At 40.0% G+C, this 21,448-nt stretch overlaps 1 protein-coding gene across 13 annotated transcripts in view; it reads right to left on the bottom strand.

Annotated features, from left to right (window-relative positions):
* Positions 1 to 21,448, bottom strand: part of LOC111595754 (hemicentin-1) — an 89,048-nt gene that overhangs the window by 32,037 nt on the left and 35,563 nt on the right. For all 13 annotated transcript variants that reach the window (XR_002751215.2, XR_002751217.2, XM_023309623.2 and 10 more), the window contains exons 3-4: positions 1,404 to 1,575; positions 1,188 to 1,336 (exon numbers count right to left, since the gene is read on the bottom strand). Coding sequence is in view for 11 of the 13 variants with exons in the window: in XM_023309623.2 (XP_023165391.2) it covers positions 1,188 to 1,336; positions 1,404 to 1,575 (321 nt within the window). In the remaining 2 variants the exon portion in view is untranslated. The remainder of the gene's footprint in view (positions 1 to 1,187; positions 1,337 to 1,403; positions 1,576 to 21,448) is intronic.

Here is a 21,448-nt window from a genome sequence, read left to right as displayed (position 1 = left end):
TTTTTCGGTTTTTGTCATGTATTGATTTTTTTGGTATATTTGTTGTTAGTTTTTAGTTTTTGGTGGAGCGAATTTGTTTGAGTTTTTGATAGCAATGCATATATATATATATAGAAATACATATATAGATATATATAGATAGTTGTGTAATGTATATATATTGAAATTCCATGTCGATGTGGACGAGCGTTTGTATGCGATTTTTCAGATATTTTTTTTTATTTTTTTATGTTTTTGTGGGACAATCAGTTAAGAGAAAATATTTGCATGAGTTTTGACACGTTCAAATGTTATGGTAAAAGAGTAGAGCGGTTAAAAGTAAAGTTTTCGATTTGCACTCTGCAAGGGATTTCGAACATTTTCATATACATATATATATACTAATGCATAAAAGTTATATTTGGTTTAGTTTTAGTTTATATATATACAAAATAGAATGTTTTAGGCAGGCAGGCACAAAAAAAGTATTTTCATATGGATATATGTATATTTATTTGTATATTCACTTGCATTGAAATAAAGTCAAAGTGAAAATGCAATCGATTTGGCAATTTGAAGTTATTTTGAATTGTAAATTGTTGTGGAACTGCTCAAAGTTCTTATACAAATTGAATGAATAGTTCTGCTTTATGGTGGCTCAATAAAAATAGAGAAAAATTGCAACAATTTTAGGAAATTGACAGCTAAATGCTAGTTGACATTTAGTCATAAATATTATATTTTAAGATTTTATTACAGCTCTATGGGATGTTTGAAGCTACAAATAACATTTCAAAATATTTATCTAAATTTTTTAAACAAAACCTTTTGATTGCATTTTCCATTTGATTGCACAAAATTAAGCAAAATATTTTTGTTATTTTGGGGCGAGGACAAACACAGTAAGCATAAAACGCGCTTAGATCGGAGGCTCGTTGAACATGCAAGATCCTTGCAGTTGCTTTTGCCGCTCCATACAAATTCCATGCACAAAACATATATATTATTTATGATATGCGTTCAGTTTATAGGTTAGTTTAGCAGTTAGTTTAATTAGATTCAATAAGCAAACAGAATACGAAAGCATTTTACAAGTTATACTCGAAACATAAGCGCAAATCAAAAATAGTTATTAAGCGAGATGAGTTTGAGCAGTTATGGAAACATGCAAAAGGCAGAGGCGAGCGGTGGCTTGGTTAGTAACTTACCTAAGACTCTCAATTCGACACGATAGCCATTGAAGTTATCACACGTTTCTTCTGGTATAAAAAATGTTGTATCACATAGATATATATCCTCGTCAGATATTCTCAAGTCCTTAATAACTAATCTGTATGGATTTTGCTCAACAGTCACTCTGAAAGAATGGTGCATACAAATAGTTACAGCTCTCGTTAGATTCTTATCATTTTGGCTAGTCTTACCTATTCTTAAACTCATCATTCACACTTGTCACATTACTATCGCCAAGCAGCATTGCCGCAATGCGATCGTCGCCTTTGAACCAGTTGAGCGAGTGCAGCTTCCCGCATTTCTGTTCATTCACCGGACAGGGGAGGACCACATTTTTGTTCTCATGTTCGCTGATGGTGCGATCTGCAAGAGGTGAGCAAGAAAGTTAAAAATTATTATTATTATTCAACACAAAACGAGGCAGCAAAAGTGCAGTGCACGCAGTGAACTCTAGAGTACACAGTATACAATCGCTGGGCCATTCAAATGGAGCGCAGCCATATGAATAAAGTCCCTATTCAACCTTTGGCTCAGCGCGTGTTGTGTGTTTAGTATCATAAATTCAAAAGAACGACACATTTTTCCTTTGCTCGAGACACCTTCAAGACTCCCACACACACGCACACAGACACACTCACACAGAAAGAGAAAGCTCTTTTTTTGTATGGGTCTCCATGGCGAAATTGAGTTGCTGTTGAAATGAACAAAAATGATTCAATTTGCATGGCAACCAGTTTGTTAGACAGTGGCTCACAGCGCCAGAGAGCCAAAGAGCAATGCAAATTTTCGAAAATTGAAATTAAAGTGGCCCTAAGAGCGGCTGAGGCGCCTAAGTAAGCCTTTAAGTAGGCCATAAATATTATTTCTGGCTCTTTCTTTCTTTTATTTCGTTCTTCTCTTCGCTCGTCTGCCAGCCTCAAAGTCGACTGGCATGTAAATTTAAATGTTTACATTATGGCCAAACATATTCTCCTCCCTTTTCTTCTTTTCTCCGTTTCTTCTGCCCTGCATTGATTTATTTATGGGTTTCTCTGTTTCGATTTTGGCCGCTTCTTGCGTTCCGTTTGCTTTGCTCGTGTCCACAAACTATGCAAAGCAAATATGGGCTTTTGATTTGTTGTCCTTAGTCAGAGGGCCAAGCATATGGTATGGGAAGTTAAGTTTTTAGCCTGGCCATTGGCTTAGTGGCTAGCTCTAAGGGGTCTTATTGGTCAACATAAGCGAAAAAATAATATATTTTTTATTTATTGTGTAATCATGATTTTCAATAGGAATAAATGGAATTCTTACAGTAGGGACTTGAAGGTGCACAAAGGTACATATAGGTACACTTCTGTAGACATTGGTACTCATAGAGACGCGTTGGTACACAGATGTACACATAGGTCCATGTAGGTACATATAGGTACACTTGGGTATATCGATGACTCTATTGAAATTCTCTCTCTAATTCTAGAGTTCTCGCTTTCTCTCTCTCTCTCTTTCTCGCTCTGTGTCTCTCTGTGTCAATAAAAAAATGTCAACATTTATATAATAATTTAGCTTCTTGATTGATTTAACATTCAAACTGTATTCTGAAATTTGTTTCCAAGAATTCCTTTTGACCTATTTTCAAGGGTTTCAAAACACATAAAAAAACAATTTACTTATCAGCTTAAAAGCCTTAAAGATAATTTGAAATTTACGCTTCATTTGATAGAAGTTCCTATGTTCGTGTGGGTGTTTACATATGATAAAAATATATCATTTATTTTACTCGTTTGTCAGTGTAAACTATTATAAAGGAGCAAAAAGGGTAAGCAGGTTAGGGCATGGATCAGCGACTCTCTCTCTCTCTCTCTCTCACTCTATCTATCTTTCTCTCATAAACGACAATCAGTTGTGCCTGAACTGTCTGTCTGCCTGTCCTTTCTCTACTCCTGTCTGCCTCTATTTCGACTGTCTATCTCTCTCTAGTCCACAAATTTCCTGCTCTGTGGAATATTAAATTAGGCGCCCAGGCGTTTCACGTTTCTCTTGTTGGTGCTGCTGCTGCAGCAGCTTCTCTCGATTTATTTTTTCCTTTCTCAATTTTATTTTCTTTTTTGTATTTTTCAATTTTCCTATTTGGTTTGCTGGTTAGGTTTTCGCACATTTTTTTCTTTTCTCTTATTTTTATCTTCTATTTCTCTGGTAGACTTCCTTTTTCCGCTGCTGCCTTCCTCTGCGCTGTATAAAATTCAAACAGACATGTGAAATATTCAATTTCTCAAGTAGCAAATCCTCTGCAACGCCACAGCCCGAACTGCTCGTCCTGATTGTCCTGCCACTATAACTGTAATGCGTCGTATGTTGTGCTGAATTAGCCGTGCCAAATGCGTCGCCGACTTGCTAGGGCTTGGGCTTGGGCTAGGGTCGGGGCTCTGGCCTAAGGTGATGCGGGCTATCGTTAGGACTGCACACATAACCTTTGTTTGGCTGCCGCTGCTGGTGCCTGGGTTAGCCAAAGTCTGAACTTAACTGGCTGCCAAGGCTTAAAAAGCTGAACTCAACCCGAGATTTACGAGCTAACTTGATTATAATTAAAGCAAGGCATATTTACTTTAATTTAATTATGATGTGCAAACATATATATGAACTATAATTATCTTGGCCGAGGTCTTTTCTATTTCGGGACCTCATTCAATTCACATTTTACTTTGATTTCCCCTTGGATTCTCATTTAAAGTTTGTAATCACTTAAATCACATCAATCCTTTCATCTGGCCGGAAAGCATTTCACCTGAGCTGAGCAAACACTTCAAATCAATCTCCCTTGGGCCCTGGGGCGAACAATAGTCAAATTAGTGACTCAATAAATGCATGACAGCACAAGCCCGACGAAGGCCTAAACCGTAGCCAATGCCTCGTTCGTTTCCAAATTGAAACTCATAAACTAAACCGCTGGAAACTTGAGTATTGGCCATTCACATTAACGCCCCTTGGCTATGTGTGTGTGTGGGTGTGTGTGTGTAAATGTGTGTTCGCCAGCTGGTTTGCAAAAGTTTTTGTGCCTCACACAGATCAGCTGAGCTGTGGCAAAATGCTAGCAAAATTTCACCACAGCTTTGATAATTGTTCATAAAGCAAGCCCGGCAAGCCCATTCAATTGAAAAGTTTCTGCCAAATTTATCACCTCATTTTTCAGAGCGTTTTCAACTAATTTGTGCCACAAATCTCTTTGGCCACACCTGCAGTCAGCCAAGCGAGTGTCAAATATTACAGAATTTCCATTCATAGTCAAGCCTAAAACGCCCTCTCGCCATCTCCTGCTGCCGCTTGTCGCATTTCCAGCAACACTGGCATACAAAAGATTGTTAGCAATCAACTCAAGCACCAAACTTTGATTTGTATGACCATAAATCGCACTTCATTTTTGATTCAAGCCCACCCCACACTCCCCGCCCATGGCACACACAGTTTTGTGGTTGTCTGTTCATAAATTTTGCGCCCCAACGAACTTGGCAAAAAGTTTCCCCTGCTCACAAACACAGATATACAGCCATAGCATTAAGCCTTTGGCAAACAGTTTTCTTATCTGCTCGACATGTGTGTCTCTCCTGCGCCCTCTCTGGCTCTGTCTCGCTCGCTGGCTCACCCCTTAAGTTGGCATTTGCTTTTTGTATGGTGTGTAAACGTCTTTAGCTTGGCTTTTATAATTCTATTTCCGTTTCCGCAGCAACGCAAAAAAACTTTCTGCTTGCTTTCCTCATATATTTCAACATCTTTTTTCCATGTAGACCATTTCCTGCGTCCTTTCTCCGGCTGCAAATCAAACTTTTTCACATTTAGCTGTGTGAACGACGCCGTAAGTGTGTATGTGTGTTCCTCTCTCTTTCTCTATGTATGTGTGTGTGTGTGTCTGGCTGCCATCATCATTGTCATCATCACCATTGACGCAACTAGCTACTGTCCGTGTCCATGTCCATGTCCGTTTGTACTCGTCCTTTGCCTCGTCTTGCCGCTTCTTCTTCTTCTTCTACACATCGTAGCATTCTTTTGTGCGCCAACGCTTTGACATTGAATTTCTCTGTGTCATTTAGCATTCACTGCGTGTGTGTGTGTGTGTGTTGGTGTGTGTACTTGTGGCTTAGGCTAAGCGTACTCAGCACTTGGGTTAGCCCACACTTAGCCATAGACGAACTCCTCTGTCAACAGCCCGCATAATTCAGCGATAACTGCCTGACAGAGACACATTCTCAGCTCCCATGTGTGTGTGTGTGGGTATGTGTGAGTGTGTGTACGTGTGTGGCTTGCATTTTGCGGTCTTGTGCTCTGTGTTTATCTTCGACTCGTTACTCATCTCACATTAAACTAAAGACGTCTCATAAAATTAACTTGAATTTAAATAGATTTCCAGTTGGGCTAGGTAAACACAACTCATGTTAGCTAGTGTACGTTAAGCTATATACTCCAATAGTCTACCTACTCAGTTTCATTTCGAATTCAAAGTTCTGGCATTAAAATTGACGACTTCCTTGACTGCAGCCAATCACCTAAAAGTGTGCAATAAAAGGCGCGCTAGCAACACGCATAAAAATTTAATTTCTAATAATAATATTTTATTATGGCCTCTCTCATGCTGCACAGCAACAGCAACGACAACAGCAGCAGCAGCAAAACCAATTAGAGCAGCAAGCAGCACACAAAATGCATAAACGATTTTAATGGTCAATTTTGGTAGAGTTTACTATAGAGTGGGCGTTTGCCGCTGTGGGCGTGGCATTGAGGGCAGCTGCTGCTGCTGCTGCTGTAGCTGTAGCTGGTACTGTGTCCTGCGTCCTTTTGCGCTTGGCAGCCAGAATTCAATTTGCCCGCTTGGCCGCTTGCTGTTGCCTCATAATTAAATCTTGGCTAGCTGCATGTCCCAGTCATTAAAGTAATATGTTTTTGCCTAATTACGCATCACACACACACACACACCCACACACGCGCGTTCATAACTCAATTGCCCGAGCTCCATGTAGCATAGTGTAGCCCATACTTTTTCGACTTTTTTATTTTTGCATATCTAACGAACGCCGCTGGCTTTGGCTGTCCTTTGTGACACGAAGTGTTGAAAAAATGGAAAAGTTTGAGCTTTGGGGTGAATTTCAAATACTCTTTCAATATATATACTCTTTCAATAATAATACAATTTTCGATGATTGACAAGGTTTGCTCTGGCCATGAAGTGTTTGGGAGAGACTACGCACTCAAGAATAATAGAATCAGACTTTTGAAATAGACTTTATATAGTATTCGTAAATTTATCTTAAGTTGGTATAAATTTATATAGATATCTGCGAGAAATGATGAGCAAGTAAAGGCGATAACAATATCGATAGCTTTATATCGATAAATATATATTGATAACCATATTGATATATTAAAGCAATTAATAATCGAATTAATATACTTTTAAAATCCAATCAGAAACAAATAAAAAGCTCGATCCATTTCGTATTGCATATATATATACATATATATATATATATATATATGCTCATATTGATGCTATATATTCACCCTATATATCACATATTTCATTTATGAATATTTTATTTATTTTTTGAATTGATTTTTATTTTTTTTAAATCTTCTTTATATTCCTAGCAAGACTTCTAAGTATATTATAAATGACACTATTTAAATATCTCCCAAAAAAAACTATAAACATCATTCTATACAGTTTTTATTCACAACTAAGACTCTTGCCTTCCATAGTTGACAAGCTTCAGGGGTTCAATTAGTCAATTTGTCGCTTTTGCTACTCTTTCACTCGTAATACAATTTCCACTCAAAGTGCCGAACTCTCTGCTGTCGTAGAGTATTTTGGAAGCAGCTGCTCACACACAAAGCAACTGTTGATTTTTAATTAATAGCCAAATTACAAGAAATTAATGAAATTTAAACCTTTGGCCCCGACACGGCTTCAGCACCTGCGCAAAACAGTTTAATAAAGCCATAGAAGCTCTAAGAAGGTAGCAGGCTTAAAGCAAATCAAAGGATTTTTGGCTCGAGCCTTAAATTTAATTCATTTTGCATTCCTTAGGCTGCCTTTAGTGTGTCTGGGTGTCTGTGTGTGTGCGTGTGTGTATGGGCGTCTGCCTGGTCTCTTTTTTACTGCATTAATTCCATTAAAAGCGCTTCGATAACATGTTTCACGCTTGGCCGCTTCCCTGGCGTCAGCCCCTAAAAATATGCAATACAAACAATTTTTCATGCCGCTACCCCAAGAGCAGCACTTTTTTGCTTTGCTTCTCGGCACTCACGTGCCTGGCACCTAGCACGTTCATACATACATGCACATACACACACACATACACACACACATACATTCATACACAAACATATATGCCTTCCACAGCCATTTCCATAGCTCGCTTCAAATTTTTATAGAGCGCGCAAAAAAGTATGCAATGCTGAGGCTGCACACACGCGTGTGTTGGTGTGCGGGTGTGTGTGGCTGTGTATTGCTTATCGCTTCATATGTTATGTGTAATAACATCACCTTCATCTGCTATTCATAGCATGTTCATCAATCAATTAATCGATACGCGAGAGCGCCAGCTGCCAATGCCAAACGGAAATGGAGCTGGGCGAAAGCAGTTGAGTGCAAGGCGTTGTAATATTTATAAAACAACAACAACAGCAACAACAGACACATTTATTTACAGGGTATATATATGACAAATGATGTGCGGAGAAGCAATTGTATAAAAGGAAAAGTCATTCAATTTAATAAACAAAATCCATTTTAGAAGCTGCATAAAAGACTCATATCATATCTCTTTCAAATATATATTTCATACCTATAAATATCAAGCAAAAGCCAGAGTATACATATAATTATATTATCTCTAATGTTTTACAATTTCAATTTACTGTTTTCCAAAAAAAACTTTGTTTTTTGCATTTTCTTGTGCCACTTCTACAAGCAATTAGGTTTGGGGTAAAACTTTTCAGTGACCAGCATAAAAAATGAATTTTATAAAAGCAAATTTCTTGGCTCAAAAGTCAAGCAATGCAAATTAAGATGAGGGAGGCGGGGACTGGGCAGGGAAAAACAATGTCAATGTGGCTGTTGCTAAGCGTTCCCCGTAGCACAATTAAGCTTGGACAGATACAGAGAGCAGTGACAACGTTGGAGAGTGAGAGAGAGGGAGGGGGAGCGAGGGAGGTAGAGCAGCACTCACAACTCAACCTGAAGCACACTTCTCTGGGGAGACACCTTTATGAAGTTCGGTGCAAATAGAACAGGGCAGAACTAACGATAAGCGCTATGATTATGACTGCTGTGCAGGACAACTAGCACGGAGGCAGGGTCACTTACACAGCCAGTTGAGTGTGTGTGCCACGCCCACCAACACAATTGTCCATCAAGTTGAGTTTGAGCTGTGCCAGCTCCAGTTTCGGTGCTAATGACACACGTGTCTCCGACCTGAGTCTGCAATGTCGTCGTTGCATACTTTAAGGCGCTTAACACGTCTGCCAACATTTCTTTGTAACTGTTGTGCCTTGCCCCCATCTCAGTTCCTGTTGTCGTCGTAAGCTTAAACGTGCTTTGCTCCTGATAGCGCTGATTACAAAACAAATAACTGAACGGGAGAGTTCGGAAAATCGATCTATTTTAAGTTTGTTTCTCTAACGAAAACTCCAGAAACTGTTGTGATTTACTTGAACTTGGACAGCGCATTGATTGCAGCAGAACTTTGATATTTTGAGCAGCTTTCGGACGAGAGGAAATGTATTGAAAAGTTCTGATAGCATGCTGCAAAGAGGCTAAGAATTTCATGTGGAATTACCAATAAAGGTTTTGAGGCTGAAGATATTGAGAAGCACATTTATATATTTAAGCATATTTAAGCATAACGTAAAACTTTAAGATTTTCAAGTTATTTTATGTTTGTGTTGAGGCGGAGAAAGCAATATGAAAGCTCCTGAAAGCACATATGAAAAGCTCTTGAAAGTTCATATGAGAGAAGGCAGATAGAAAACATTGTGAGTTATAAGTATGAGATACTTTTAACTAAGAGCTTTATTATTTTATGTAAACTTTCAATGAGCGCTTAAATTAAATTTAAAATTAAATTTTAAATATGTAAAACAAATGTCTCCACCTCTCACGTCACTATCCAAAGAGCTTAAAGACTCTTTTCTGACTTATTTTCAATTTCATATAATCTATCATTAGGTCAGGCACTTCTTGATGGATAAACTCCTTATCACAGTTTCAAAATGATTCCACATTTCCATATTAGTAGAGCAAAGCTCTTCTTATGTGGAGTACAGCTGAGTACAGACCCTTGACGATTGCCTTTTTGTCCACTTAATTAGAACAGTTTAGGAATTTATTTCATGCTTATGATGGGCAGCTGTGTTTTGGGTTAGCTTGAGGCAGCTGTTGTCATATAATGCTTAAATTGTCGCAACCCTTCTCTGCGGTCGTGTAAACCGAGCTGTGAACACGAATGGGCAAAGACTTAAAGCGTGCTCTGTAACCCAAAACCCCTCCAAATGTAGCTCAAGCCACCATCAACTGTGTGTGCAACATCTTTGCCAAAAATATCCAATGCCAAGCGAAACTTATAGTTGCTTTTTAGGCCTTTTAAATTATGCAAACTGCTTTTGTCACACACATAGCCCTAGCTAGAGAGGGAGATAGACTGAGGGGGATATAGCACATGGCTGCGCCTGATGTGTTGTCCAATGCCCAGAAGCATACAAAATATCTTATTACCGGCACTTAAAAGCAACACTAAATTTTAATGTGACAAAGCATTGAAAACTGCCAGACGGGGTAGCTAGAGCAGGCGCCCGAGCCGGAGCCGGAGCTGGAGTCGGAGTCGGAGTCGGAGCCGTTGCTAGAGCCTGGAATGCCTTGCTCTTGGCAAGAGCATAATTTAATTTAATTACAGCAGCAGCCGTTGCTTTGCATAGGTTCAATAAAGTCGTCAGCCAACCCGACCACCATTAGTAAATAGTTGTCCATACACACACACAAAATGCATGTTAGAGAGCCAAAAAATGTGAGCGCCCAACCAGGCGCTCCCCATTCATAATGAATTTGCTTTGCTTAGCTCCAAGCAGCCACGCCTCTTGGACATACAGCACGAGCTGACTTATATATACATATATAGCTACCTACCTATATATATATTTATATATATATTTATGTATACATATTCATAATAAACTGCCACAAATCTCAGACATGCAAACAATTTTGAAATTCAACGAGAATCCCAGGCTCGAATCCCGCACTCATGTTAAGTGCATGACCCTCAAATGTCCTTAAGCTGTCAAAAATAAGTGTCAAAAGTGGGCAGCTGCCCTGAAGGATGAGAACAAATAACAACGAAATAATAAAAATGAAATAAAAGCAAAAGACGTCAAATAACAAAAGCAAATTGAAGAAGTACCAAAAGCGACGAAGCTGCAATGCTCTGCAATTTTATCTCAGCTTGTGAAGGACTTTGAATTAGCTAAGCGAGGACTTGATGATGAAATGAATAGATGTTTCAAAATGAAACACAATTGTTTAATACATATTATCTAAGCAAGATTTCGTTTTGAATTTCAAATTTGTATATTAAAAAAAAAATTAAATGGATGAGTTTTTAAATTGGTTTCAAGAAAGTCTTGAACACATTTGAAAAATTTTTTAAAAATTAGAGAGAGGGGTAGAAAGATCGAGAGAGACACACAGAGAGAGTGGTGTGTGAGAGAGGGAGACAGAACGAAAAAGAGTGAGTAAGAGTGTATGAGAGAGATTGATAGAAATTGATAGACTGAGAGAGAGCCTAGTCGAGCAGCCTCCATCACCTTATTGCGATAAATGTATTAATAGTTGAGTATCTGTTTAGTCAAACAAACTTCTAAAAAGTTTGCGATACAAATTCAAGCAATGTAAGTAATACAAATTTGTAATATAAATTGTAGCTGAAACTAACCAGATACCTGGGGCAGCTGTAGCTATAGTAAAGCGATTCGCCTAGCCGAAAAGTGTTTCTGAAATATATCTAAAACTGCCTGAGCTATAGTTACTATCACACTATATATACTAATTGACTTGCAGACTCTGCCCTGCTAGAGTCTCGGCTGTCTGGGCCGCAGCATAATTTACTTTAATTACCGCAGCAGCCATTGCTTTGCACAGATTCAATAAAGTAGGCAGCCAAGCCGACTACCATTAGTGAATGCATGTAAGAGTCCAAATGAGTCATTCATAATGAATGAATGAATGATTTGCTGCCACGCCACATGGGACACACAAGAGAAGGCAAATATATAAATATATCTGTCCTATTATTTGCTTTATGTCACATTTCCTATCACAATTCGTTCTTGCTCGCTCATTTAGTGCAGATGAAAACAAAAATCAAGTAAAACATAAACACAAATTTTTATTTTGTTACATTTTCATCTCGGGCACAATGAAAAAATGGCCCAACCACCTAGCATAACAACAGCCTTCTGTTGCTGTGAGTCCTGCCTGGCGCTGGCTGGTGCTGGCTGGTGCTGGCATGTCCTTTAAGTGGCCGTTTCGGCTGCTGGCCACGCGCGCCTACAAAAGCCGCCATATTGAAATTATGTAAACGGCTGTCGAGAGCACCGGAAGCTGCGTGGCGCCACCCAACAGCCGCGCCCACAAGCAACGTTATTTACAATATTTTTTTGTTTGGTTTTTTCTTTGTTATTCCCAGTCGCCGCCACCTGCTGAGCCGAGTCTGTGTCCCCCCTTCCACTTGGCTCACTCACCCTCTGCCTCTCGCTGCCTCTGTCTCTGCTGGAGTCCACTTCATTTGCATTCATTCATTCGGTTTGCATATTTTTAGAGTGTGTTTCTCGAGCTTGTTTATCAAAAATTAAAGGTTAATTTCGTACCCCGCATTCGCTGCTGTCATTTAATTAGCCACCCACCTGGGATGTTGCTTGATTTGTGACTGCCAGTGGGCAATCATCAGGCGCTGCTCTGGCTCTGCTTCTTCCTTAGATTTATTGCGAACATGACCTCACGTCCTGCACCATATAAAAATCCCCACATTCATTGCATGAGTTCTTTATCTGCCTCCCCTGCAGTCCACTTTACTTGAGCGCCTTGAATTTTAATTGTGTGAATGCTAATTTAAAAGGCGTGGCAATTCTGTTGGATCTCGGTAAGTTGAAGATTTGATTTGAAATGTTGCTTTTAAATGAACAGCAGACAAGCGGAGATATATGTGAGAATAATCAAGTGATATGAAATGAAGAGAGCTGAGGTGTGTAGAGCAGCATTGATAATGGGTAGAGCTGCAGGCGCAGAGAATTGGATTTAAAGGAACTTAAACAAAATACTCTTTCATAATCCAATAGCTACCTAATTATATCAATATTTCTATCAGATTTTCTTCTAGCAAGCTCTATCAGGCAATGCTGTGCCTTCGTACTCTTCTATTTGCCTCCATCTGGCAATGATATGTATCTTTTTGCCTCTATTTTCGTCTCTCTGTCAACGATAAGCCTCATTCAGTCTCTGCTTAGTTCTAGCAAACTGAACAAACCCACACAGCGCTTTACATAGAAAGATGAGTTCAAATCGCTGAACTTAGCTTGACTTTAAGGTTTTCACATATTTCTTATGAATAGCTAAAAATAAACATATCTGGCACAGATAAGGTTTAAATATTTATACAGAAATTGTGCAAAAATATTGTTTCAGTGTGAACTGCGTGGGCCAGGAAAAGGAAACCCTTTTCTAGCATGCAATTGTGAGAATTGTGACACCCACTCAAAAGTAACTGATATACAAATATATATTTATATTACGCCCAGTTGGTCTGCCCACACACACAAGAATTTGCAATGCAATAAATAAACTTTTGCAACATTTATTTTTTCTTTTTAGCTTATCTTGAGCGAACAGTGAAGCGAGCTGTCCGAGAGTCTTGAGGTCTCTTTAGGCAAATAAGTAGACAATTGTTTTTCCTTTTTATTCTTTGACTCTGTTTCATTTGTTTTTAAATTATTAACTCACTTTTCTCTAGGCAGGCAATTTACGTGCTCAAATATATCAGAGCGTGAGAGAGGTGGAGGGGATGAGGGTGCGGGTGTGGGTGTGGCGAGGCTGTCTCTCCCCTTCCAGGCATAATTAATCTAAGTGGGGTAGTATATGGCCGTGACGTCTTGCTGCCTAGTTATTAATTTGCTGCCTCGTCTTGTTTTTGGCCAAGAAATTCGTTTTGCTGTAAGCTGCCAAGCAGTGTACGCAGCGCACTTGTCAAGATTTATTTCAATTTGCTACGCTCGCACACGCACACACACTAAATGACTCTTATCAAAACAAACACACACACACAGCGAGAGAGAGAGAGTTGTGGGCGCACACACATGTGGGCAACAAGTCAGCGTACGTGCAAAAGTTGTTTTCGTTTGGCCTACGCGTCGTATACTTTATGCTGAGCTCTCCCACCCTCGACGAGCATTTTCCTTTCTTATTTTCTGCGTTTTGTGCGAAGCAGGCAAGTTTTGCCAGCACGAAGAAAAATGAGACACAAAAGTGCTGTGTAAATGTGTGAAATTAATACACACACACACACACGCACACCCGTTCAGAGGCAGCTGTGAAGCTTATTTTTGTGTCTATAAAATCTACGTTATTATTGCATTAGGCCGAGTCCGAGCCTAAAATAAAACTACAATTTATGCCGCCCACACTCTCTCCCCCTCTCCCCTGATAAACAACTTTATATGCACACACACACACACACACATGCGCCACACGCATTAATATGTTGCCAAACAACTTATTTAGTTTTCCTCGAGTCGAACAAGTGTTCAAATTTATGAGTTCCTGCAGCAACAGTTGTTTCGCTGCTCTCTTTATTAACCCCACAATGCCTACTTCTATGGCAGTCGCAGTGGAGGAAGCAGAAGCAGCAGCAGCAGCACTTGTTACCAGTTCATTGCAAGTTTTTGCTGCTACGCTCAATAATTACATTTGTGAACTCGTTTGGTCGTGACGCTTGGCTGCGCCAACTCGCTGCCATCGTCGAACTGCATCAAAGGGGACTTTGGGCTTGAATGGCGGGGCAAGTCATTTGCCAAAAGTTGCAAGTTCATGTGCCCCTTGTAGGTCAGTTTACCCTAACCGAAAACCCAGTTTGCCACACTTCAAGCGTAACGCGCCAATTGCAAGAATAGAAGACATTTCTAAATTGCTCCCGTTGTTGTTGTTGTTGTTGTTGTTGTTGTTGCAACCTTCTGTTCTGTTGTTTACGCTTGAGCAACGACTGTGGGTCGCCGCTTGCCTCTCTCGCTCAGAGCAGCAGCTGGCCAACTGTACCACATACTTGACCCGAACGAGGCCTGCCAGCGAAAGAGATAAATGTTCTTCTTCACTTTTCGCATTTTGTTTGTTTGCAAAAATAAATAAAGGTGTTTCTCTGTTCAAGCAGTTGCCAAGGCAATACAAACTTTAAATATGCCAATTTATATGAAGCTAAAACATTTTGTTCACTTTTTTCCAGCTATGCGACAATTTTAGGCAAGTTTGACAAAGTCCTATACTCACTCCCTAGTTGAAGCTCTTGAGTCTTACCTGCAAAGACAAAGAGAGTGAGGTAAAGTTGATTAGAAAATGTCAAAGGAGTTGTCAAGATTTCCATTACTATTATTAGTTTTACGATACAAAATTGAATTTAAAGCGCTCTTCGGCCCAGCTCAAGTAATTTTACGGCTGCCTCAATCAATCAGCACCTGACATTATGGAATTACGAAGCGATATCTAACACACTTGGCGGGAAACAGGAAAAGGCAAATCGAGCTAACGAGCAAACGGTGACACAGTTTAAAACCTAAACATGCTCACAGCGCAGCTCAGCTCTAATTACGTCCGAAAAGCATTATTAAATAGCAGAAAAAAATGAAAAAAAAAGGGAAATAGTGTGGCCCGATGAGACGTGAAGTCAGCCAGCCAAATGTGCTGGCAACATGCGAAAATTTATTTATGCACAAGTCACAAGGGCTGGGGAGCTGGCCAAACCCGACTAAAGGAAAAACAACAACGACAATGTCAGCCTAGCAGCCTGGCAGTCTGCACATAGAAAAGCAAATTTTTATGCGAGGATGGAACCAAAGAGCTGAGAACAGAGAGCAGAAATGGAACCCGAACCTGAACCCAAACTCGAACCCAACTCCGTCCGTGTTGACTGTTTTTGTGCGCATTTTTGTTTCATTTTATTTCGTTTTTATTTTCACAGCACTTTATTCAAAAGCAAAGGTCAAACGAATTCCCACCACCCGTCGTGCTGAGTGGGTGAGTGGGTGAACGGGTGAGTGTAGCTAGCTGAGGTCAGACAGGTGAACCAAAGAGCTGTGACACAATTCTGAACTACTCTGTTTTGGGTTTTTGGGTTATCTGTAGACACATTTGCTAGCTGGTTAGTTCTAGTCCTCAGGCAGGACAACAGAGAGCAGAGCAGAGCAGAGAGCTAGATAGTGAGTGCCCGAGCAGGGCAGTTACTACTACTCCACCTAGCACATCATAATGAAGCAATGTAGCCATGTAGCAAATGTGGCTATGAGATTTTTAATGGAATTTGTGGTTATCGTTTGCGTCGTTTGTTTTATTTATGACCCCATAGACGAGCACGCAGTCGGTCGGGTTAAGCATAAGAAATTCTCATTATTGTTATGGGCCATTGCCGTTGTCATTACCTTAAATGTTGACGAAGGTCCTTTAGGTCCTGCCACGCCCAACTATGCTCACATGTATGCTTGTATGTCTGTTTATTTTCAATCAGGCTTGCGGTTGCCAAATTGAAAATGTAATGCAAATTCAATTTGAAATTAATATTAAATTACGGTTGGGTACTGAACGAGCTCTTTTTTTGCGGGCAGAAGCTATTAGATGAGTTAAATATGGAGACCAACATTTAAAAACAATTTGCAGTGAGAGGGAGTTGACGTTTGAGGCTTGAGGGTAGCTAAGGAACCTGTGGATCCTCATTTAAATAAATGATCTTAGGTATACTAAGCTGACACCTGCCGTGGACTGCAGCCATGTATGCATAAGAATCCGAATTCTTTCTAAAACTGCTTCATGCCAGCGCCAGCTAGTCCATAGACTAGAAAAATCTCTAAGAAAATTGAACTATAATTGAAATTCTAGAAAAAATCCCTCACTATATCAAGCAGTCAGTAAATATGCACTCAAAATTATATATTCATGGCGTTTCGCTCGTGCTGTATCGACGCATTAAGCAAACAACAACGAGCACATAATAAACTTTGGCCAAGGGGCCAACGGGCTAACGGGGGAAAAGCTTTTTGCTAACAAATTTTTCAATTTTTTTCGCACAAGAGCAGCAGAAAAGCAATATTAGTTGATCCACAAGAAAAGGAGCTGAAAACTGACTAACAATACAAGCGAAGCGCTAACAATAACAAAAGCGAACTGAGCAGCACAACAAACAAAATGCTGCTGAAGCTGCTGTAAAGGGGTGTGGCAAAAGGGTTCAGCATGCGGATAAAGGATAAAGGCGAAAAAACTTGTTGTTTTTTTTTACATGCAAAGGACAGTGAGAGTGGGAAAGTGTTGGCAGTAAAAAAAGGGAACTTGCTCGAACCGCGGCACTTAATTCGCTTCCCTATTAAAACAGCGACAGTGCCACAGAGCAGTCCACGCACACACACTCTGTCACTCTCCCTCGCTATCGCTCTTCCTCTCTGGCACTCTTGCTCTTGCTCTTTGTCAGGTGTGCTGTGTCTCCTCGTCTGCTGCTGCTGCTTCTTTGTGTGGTCCAAAAAACTTTTTTAATAAAAATATTAAATTTGCATATGTTGCTCCCAGACGCTGAACTGAACCCGCTACGACTGGAGTCGACTTGGCACTCAGGGCAGACATTTTGGGGTTGCCGTTGGTTACCTGTGGCAGGAACCGCTTTTGCCGCCGGAAGTGGTAACCAGTCGACAGACTGTTGAAGGCAACGAGCTGTGCCTCGAGTGGGTAGCCAAGTGCGTTTTTATTGCCAGCCCAGCCCAGCCAAGCCTAGAATTCGCTCTGTTGTTCTTATAGTATTTTCTCTGAACTGCGCCGTCCCCTGCCCCACTCGTTGTATCGTTGTATTTTCCACTGTTTTACCAGACGTTTATGACGCGCTCGCTCACTAGGAAAGTGCAGGGCGAAAAGGGACGAATGCCTCTGTGCTCAAACCACTCACCAAATTAAGTTAAAGTGAGCGCAAGTGCGGAAAGGTTGACGGTTGGCGGCTTTTCCGAGTTCCTACTTAAGCGCTGATTAAGCGGCCAACTGAGAGCGAGCGAGAGCGACGGGCAGACGCAGCGATGTCTCACTTTCTCCTAGCCAAAGAGCTTTATATGCTGCATTAAATGGAAAGGAAGTGCTAAAATGATTTCTAGTTGCAAATGCAGCTACACTTTGTGCTTATAGGCTTGCCAACTTCAAAGGAACTGTGTGGTTTTTTCATATCCATCTAGCTGAAGAGCTTATGCTATATAGGATAATACTTGTTGTAAAAGCAAAGCGAAGGCATCTTGCGTGTGAAACTAGGAATGACTTTATTATTTTCATTGCAAGCAGTTCCCCAAGTGTTTATGGCTTTGAGATTTTATTACTAAAGATAAAAATTAAGCAATTATCAATATAGTTAAAGTCGTAACTTTATTTAAGTTTGTTTTAGATTTTCATTTTAAAATTCATCATAATTTGTATGCCAAAATAAGAGGAGCCTGCATGTAGACACTTGATATGTTATCAGTAAAAACTTTTTCCCTGGATCAGGTATCTTCGAGTCGCGCATTCCCGGCCAGCGCTCCCTTACTTGACTGTTCATATCTGTAGGCAAAATGTATCTATAAGAGCTGAACGCCTTAGACTAGACTCTTTTGCTAGTTGAGTTCTTGATAATAGATCTATTTATTAACTTGCAAGCAGCAAAGCCTTAGCCTCGTCCTTCGGCAATTATTCTGTTGCATCATAGATTTTAGTTCATTTACTTTGGGCTTTTGCTGTTAAGTTTAAGCTATTTATCTTACAAGCTAAAGCAGAATTTGATATCATGCAGAGTCGAACTCGTTAAATCTTTGATTATAGTTCATTTCCTTGACTGTGCAGACTTTACAAAGTGTCATTCCTTTTTTTCAGCTTCCGTATCGGTGCTTTACTCGACAGCCTTTTGTTGTGGTTCAGTATTTTTTTTATGCATTGCCTGGGAACAAGTGCAGGGTAGAAGCATCTGTAGGTCAGGGGAGCGTGGAGGAGAGGCTTGGAAATGCTGCAAACTGAGGGTAGTCTGTGTGTGTGTTCGTGTGTGTATTGCACAAGTCACAAAAATGTCAAACGATAAGCAAAAGCCGCTTACATTCAACTTGGGACAACAAAATGTCAACGTGGCCACACGATGCTGCCAATTTTTGTTTGACAGTATTAAATGTTGCTGTGGCAATTGTCTTTTCTATATATATATATATATATATATATATATCTTGTTGATGCGGTTTACAGCCGAAGAGCGAAAACTATAAGCGATTTACAATCCAGCTGAGGACTTATGAGCCAAGCAGTAAATCTAAGGGAGTGCAGCTATATATATCCATATATCCTGACTAAAGAAGTTAATCAGCTTAACATCTCGCTTGCAGTTACAAAAGGCGCTTAACTTCTTTATGAATGCGACATGAGCAGGAGCCAGAGCGTACAGCTTCAACTTGGCTCAGTTTCAATAGGTCAGAGGGAGAGAGAGAGCCTCACTCTGATCAAAGTCCAGTCAGTTGTTATGCAAATCACATTTTTGGTCTAATTTAATACATTTCCATTATGCATTTCTTTAAGAACAAGAAACAACAAAGAGAAGAGGCGCCCGCCCTCACTTCTTGACACCTACGAAGCACAGACAAATTTGCTGACTTGACAACTTTATTTAAAGAAGTTTCTTGTTTTCCTTATGGAAAACAAAATAAAATTACGACAAAATGTTGCGTAAAAAGTTACTGTAATAAAGCATTACACATTATAATGATGGGAACATGTTACTGCAGCAGCAGCAACAACAACAAAAGCAGCAACAACAAAACTAACAAGCAAAAAATGTTGTCAACAAAAACTTTGTTCCTTGTAACAAATAACAGCGAGAGAAGGCGGGAGAGTCAGAGAGAGAGGGGGAGTGCGGCAGTGGTAGAGGCAGAGGTAAAGAGAGCGCGCGAGATTTGTTCAAAAGTTTTTAAGCATCATCAAAATGCGCTCAGGCCTAATTTAAATGTGTTTGAACTTCTGCTGTCGCCGCTGCTGCTGCTGCTGCGTCCCATTCTAATAATATTTACATACATATACAAAAAGGGGAAAACGTGGCGCGGAAACTTTGCCTTCTTTTTATGCGCGCTCAAGTAGTGAGAAGGGAGTCTATTAGCTTGGTCCAGCTGTCTGTCTGCCTGTCTATATCCTTAAATGTCTCTAAATGTATCTATATGTATATATATTTTATGTATCTATATATCTATATGTGTCTATATGTATCTGTATGGATCTATACGTAACTATGTATCAATTCTGCATCTATTTGTATCTGTACGCTTCTATATCTTCTTTATCTGAGAGCACTAGATGATGAACTATTCCTATATATAGATAACTACAATCTATGTGCTAATATTACATATAGACTATATGTGCTATTGGTATATAGATACTTCCAATGAGTATATGGCAATTACAACTATATAGTTTCCACTCTTTTGCAGTTAGAATAACAAAAATTCCAATTCGAACAGAGCTACTCTTGATCTCTTTGGTCAAAAGAATTTACATCAAAGCAACGCAAAGCTTTGCCTTTAAAATACTTCAGAGCTGCTTTACAGATACATCCATAACTGACAACCTTAAAGGCTTGGCAGAAGCGTGTATTATGCAGTCAGTTAAGCACGACTGCCACTTACTTAACTTGTTCAAATCAGAAAATGCGTTTTCTTTTGGTGCTGGCTGCCAAATGTTGGCACAGCTTTAAGTTTCAACACGACAAAACTTTTGCTCAAGCACAAAAAGTTATTTACATATATATAAATATATATATATAAGTATATATATATATATATGTTCCACTTGCTTGCTTTGATGTGTGTGTCGCATTAATGCAAATATAATCAGGCCACGCCCACGCTATGTGAACAAATTACAAATTGAGAGCTGTGTCAACACTTTGGACGCCCGGTAAACTTGACCTCAACTAAAATCTTGAATGCAGCCACAGCGTCAACTTCTAAACTCGAAAAGCAAACCGAAACTCGCTCACAAGTTTTTAAGTTCTTAAGTACACATATCACCTGCAGCTGTGTGGGCGTAGATGGGTGGTGCGGGCTGTGGGTCAGTTATACTAACCGCAACAAATGTGGTTTTTGTTTGGCATCTTAAGATCTTAAGCTTATGACTGAAGTGGCAAATAATGCCAGCCAGTAAAATGATTTATTTACAGTGGCAACTCTAGAGTCTGGAGTGTGGGCAACTGCTTTGTGCAGAGGATTAGTTGCCTTAGCAGACACGAGTCAAGTGTGGCTATAATTAAGTTGCTTCAAACTCTGTGGCCCATTTGTTGTTCGATACGTGGCCAATTCGGCTAACTGCAAGAAGTATAGGCCACAAAGTAGAACGTTAATTGCATTTTGAGTGCGTCTGCCCTATAAATAGATAACTAGAACAAATTGCGCATACGCCGCGTGAGTCACGGACAAAGCATTCGGTTGCTTACCAGGCGAAAGAGCTGCAATTGATGTTTGTGTAAGTGCAAAATGTATTTCATATCGGACAGAACTTAAAGAGCACAGTGTTTTAGAGAAACTTTCTTTAGTCAGCTTTCAATTTGTGCGCTCATAACTCGTTGACTAATCTGGCTCTGGTCGGCTGGGTTTCAGCTTCGTCATTAGTCATTTCTGCAACCGAATCCCTTCAATCTGTGGCAAGCTGGAGTTCTGCTTTGGTCAAGCGACTTTCATTTACCTGTCATAAATCAGTTGCGATTCTCGATTGCTGCCACAGTCAGTGGCATAATAAGGCGGTCGACCCTCTTCTAGTAATCCAATACCAAAATACCCATGGCTCGACAGAACCCAATCCGTGGCACTTCATGTCAGCTACGCACATGCCACGCAAGCCAAACCGACAATTGGCCACACAGTTGTTTGTAATTCCAGTTGGACATGATTGCAGCTAGCTGACTAGCTAGCTTGCAACATGCCACAAAATCAA

This window comes from Drosophila hydei, unplaced genomic scaffold (assembly GCF_003285905.1).
Source record: "Drosophila hydei strain 15085-1641.00,03,60 unplaced genomic scaffold, DhydRS2 tig00000001-arrow-pilon, whole genome shotgun sequence".
NCBI lineage: Eukaryota > Metazoa > Arthropoda > Insecta > Diptera > Drosophilidae > Drosophila > Drosophila hydei.
This window is presented reverse-complemented; position numbering and strand designations above follow the sequence as displayed.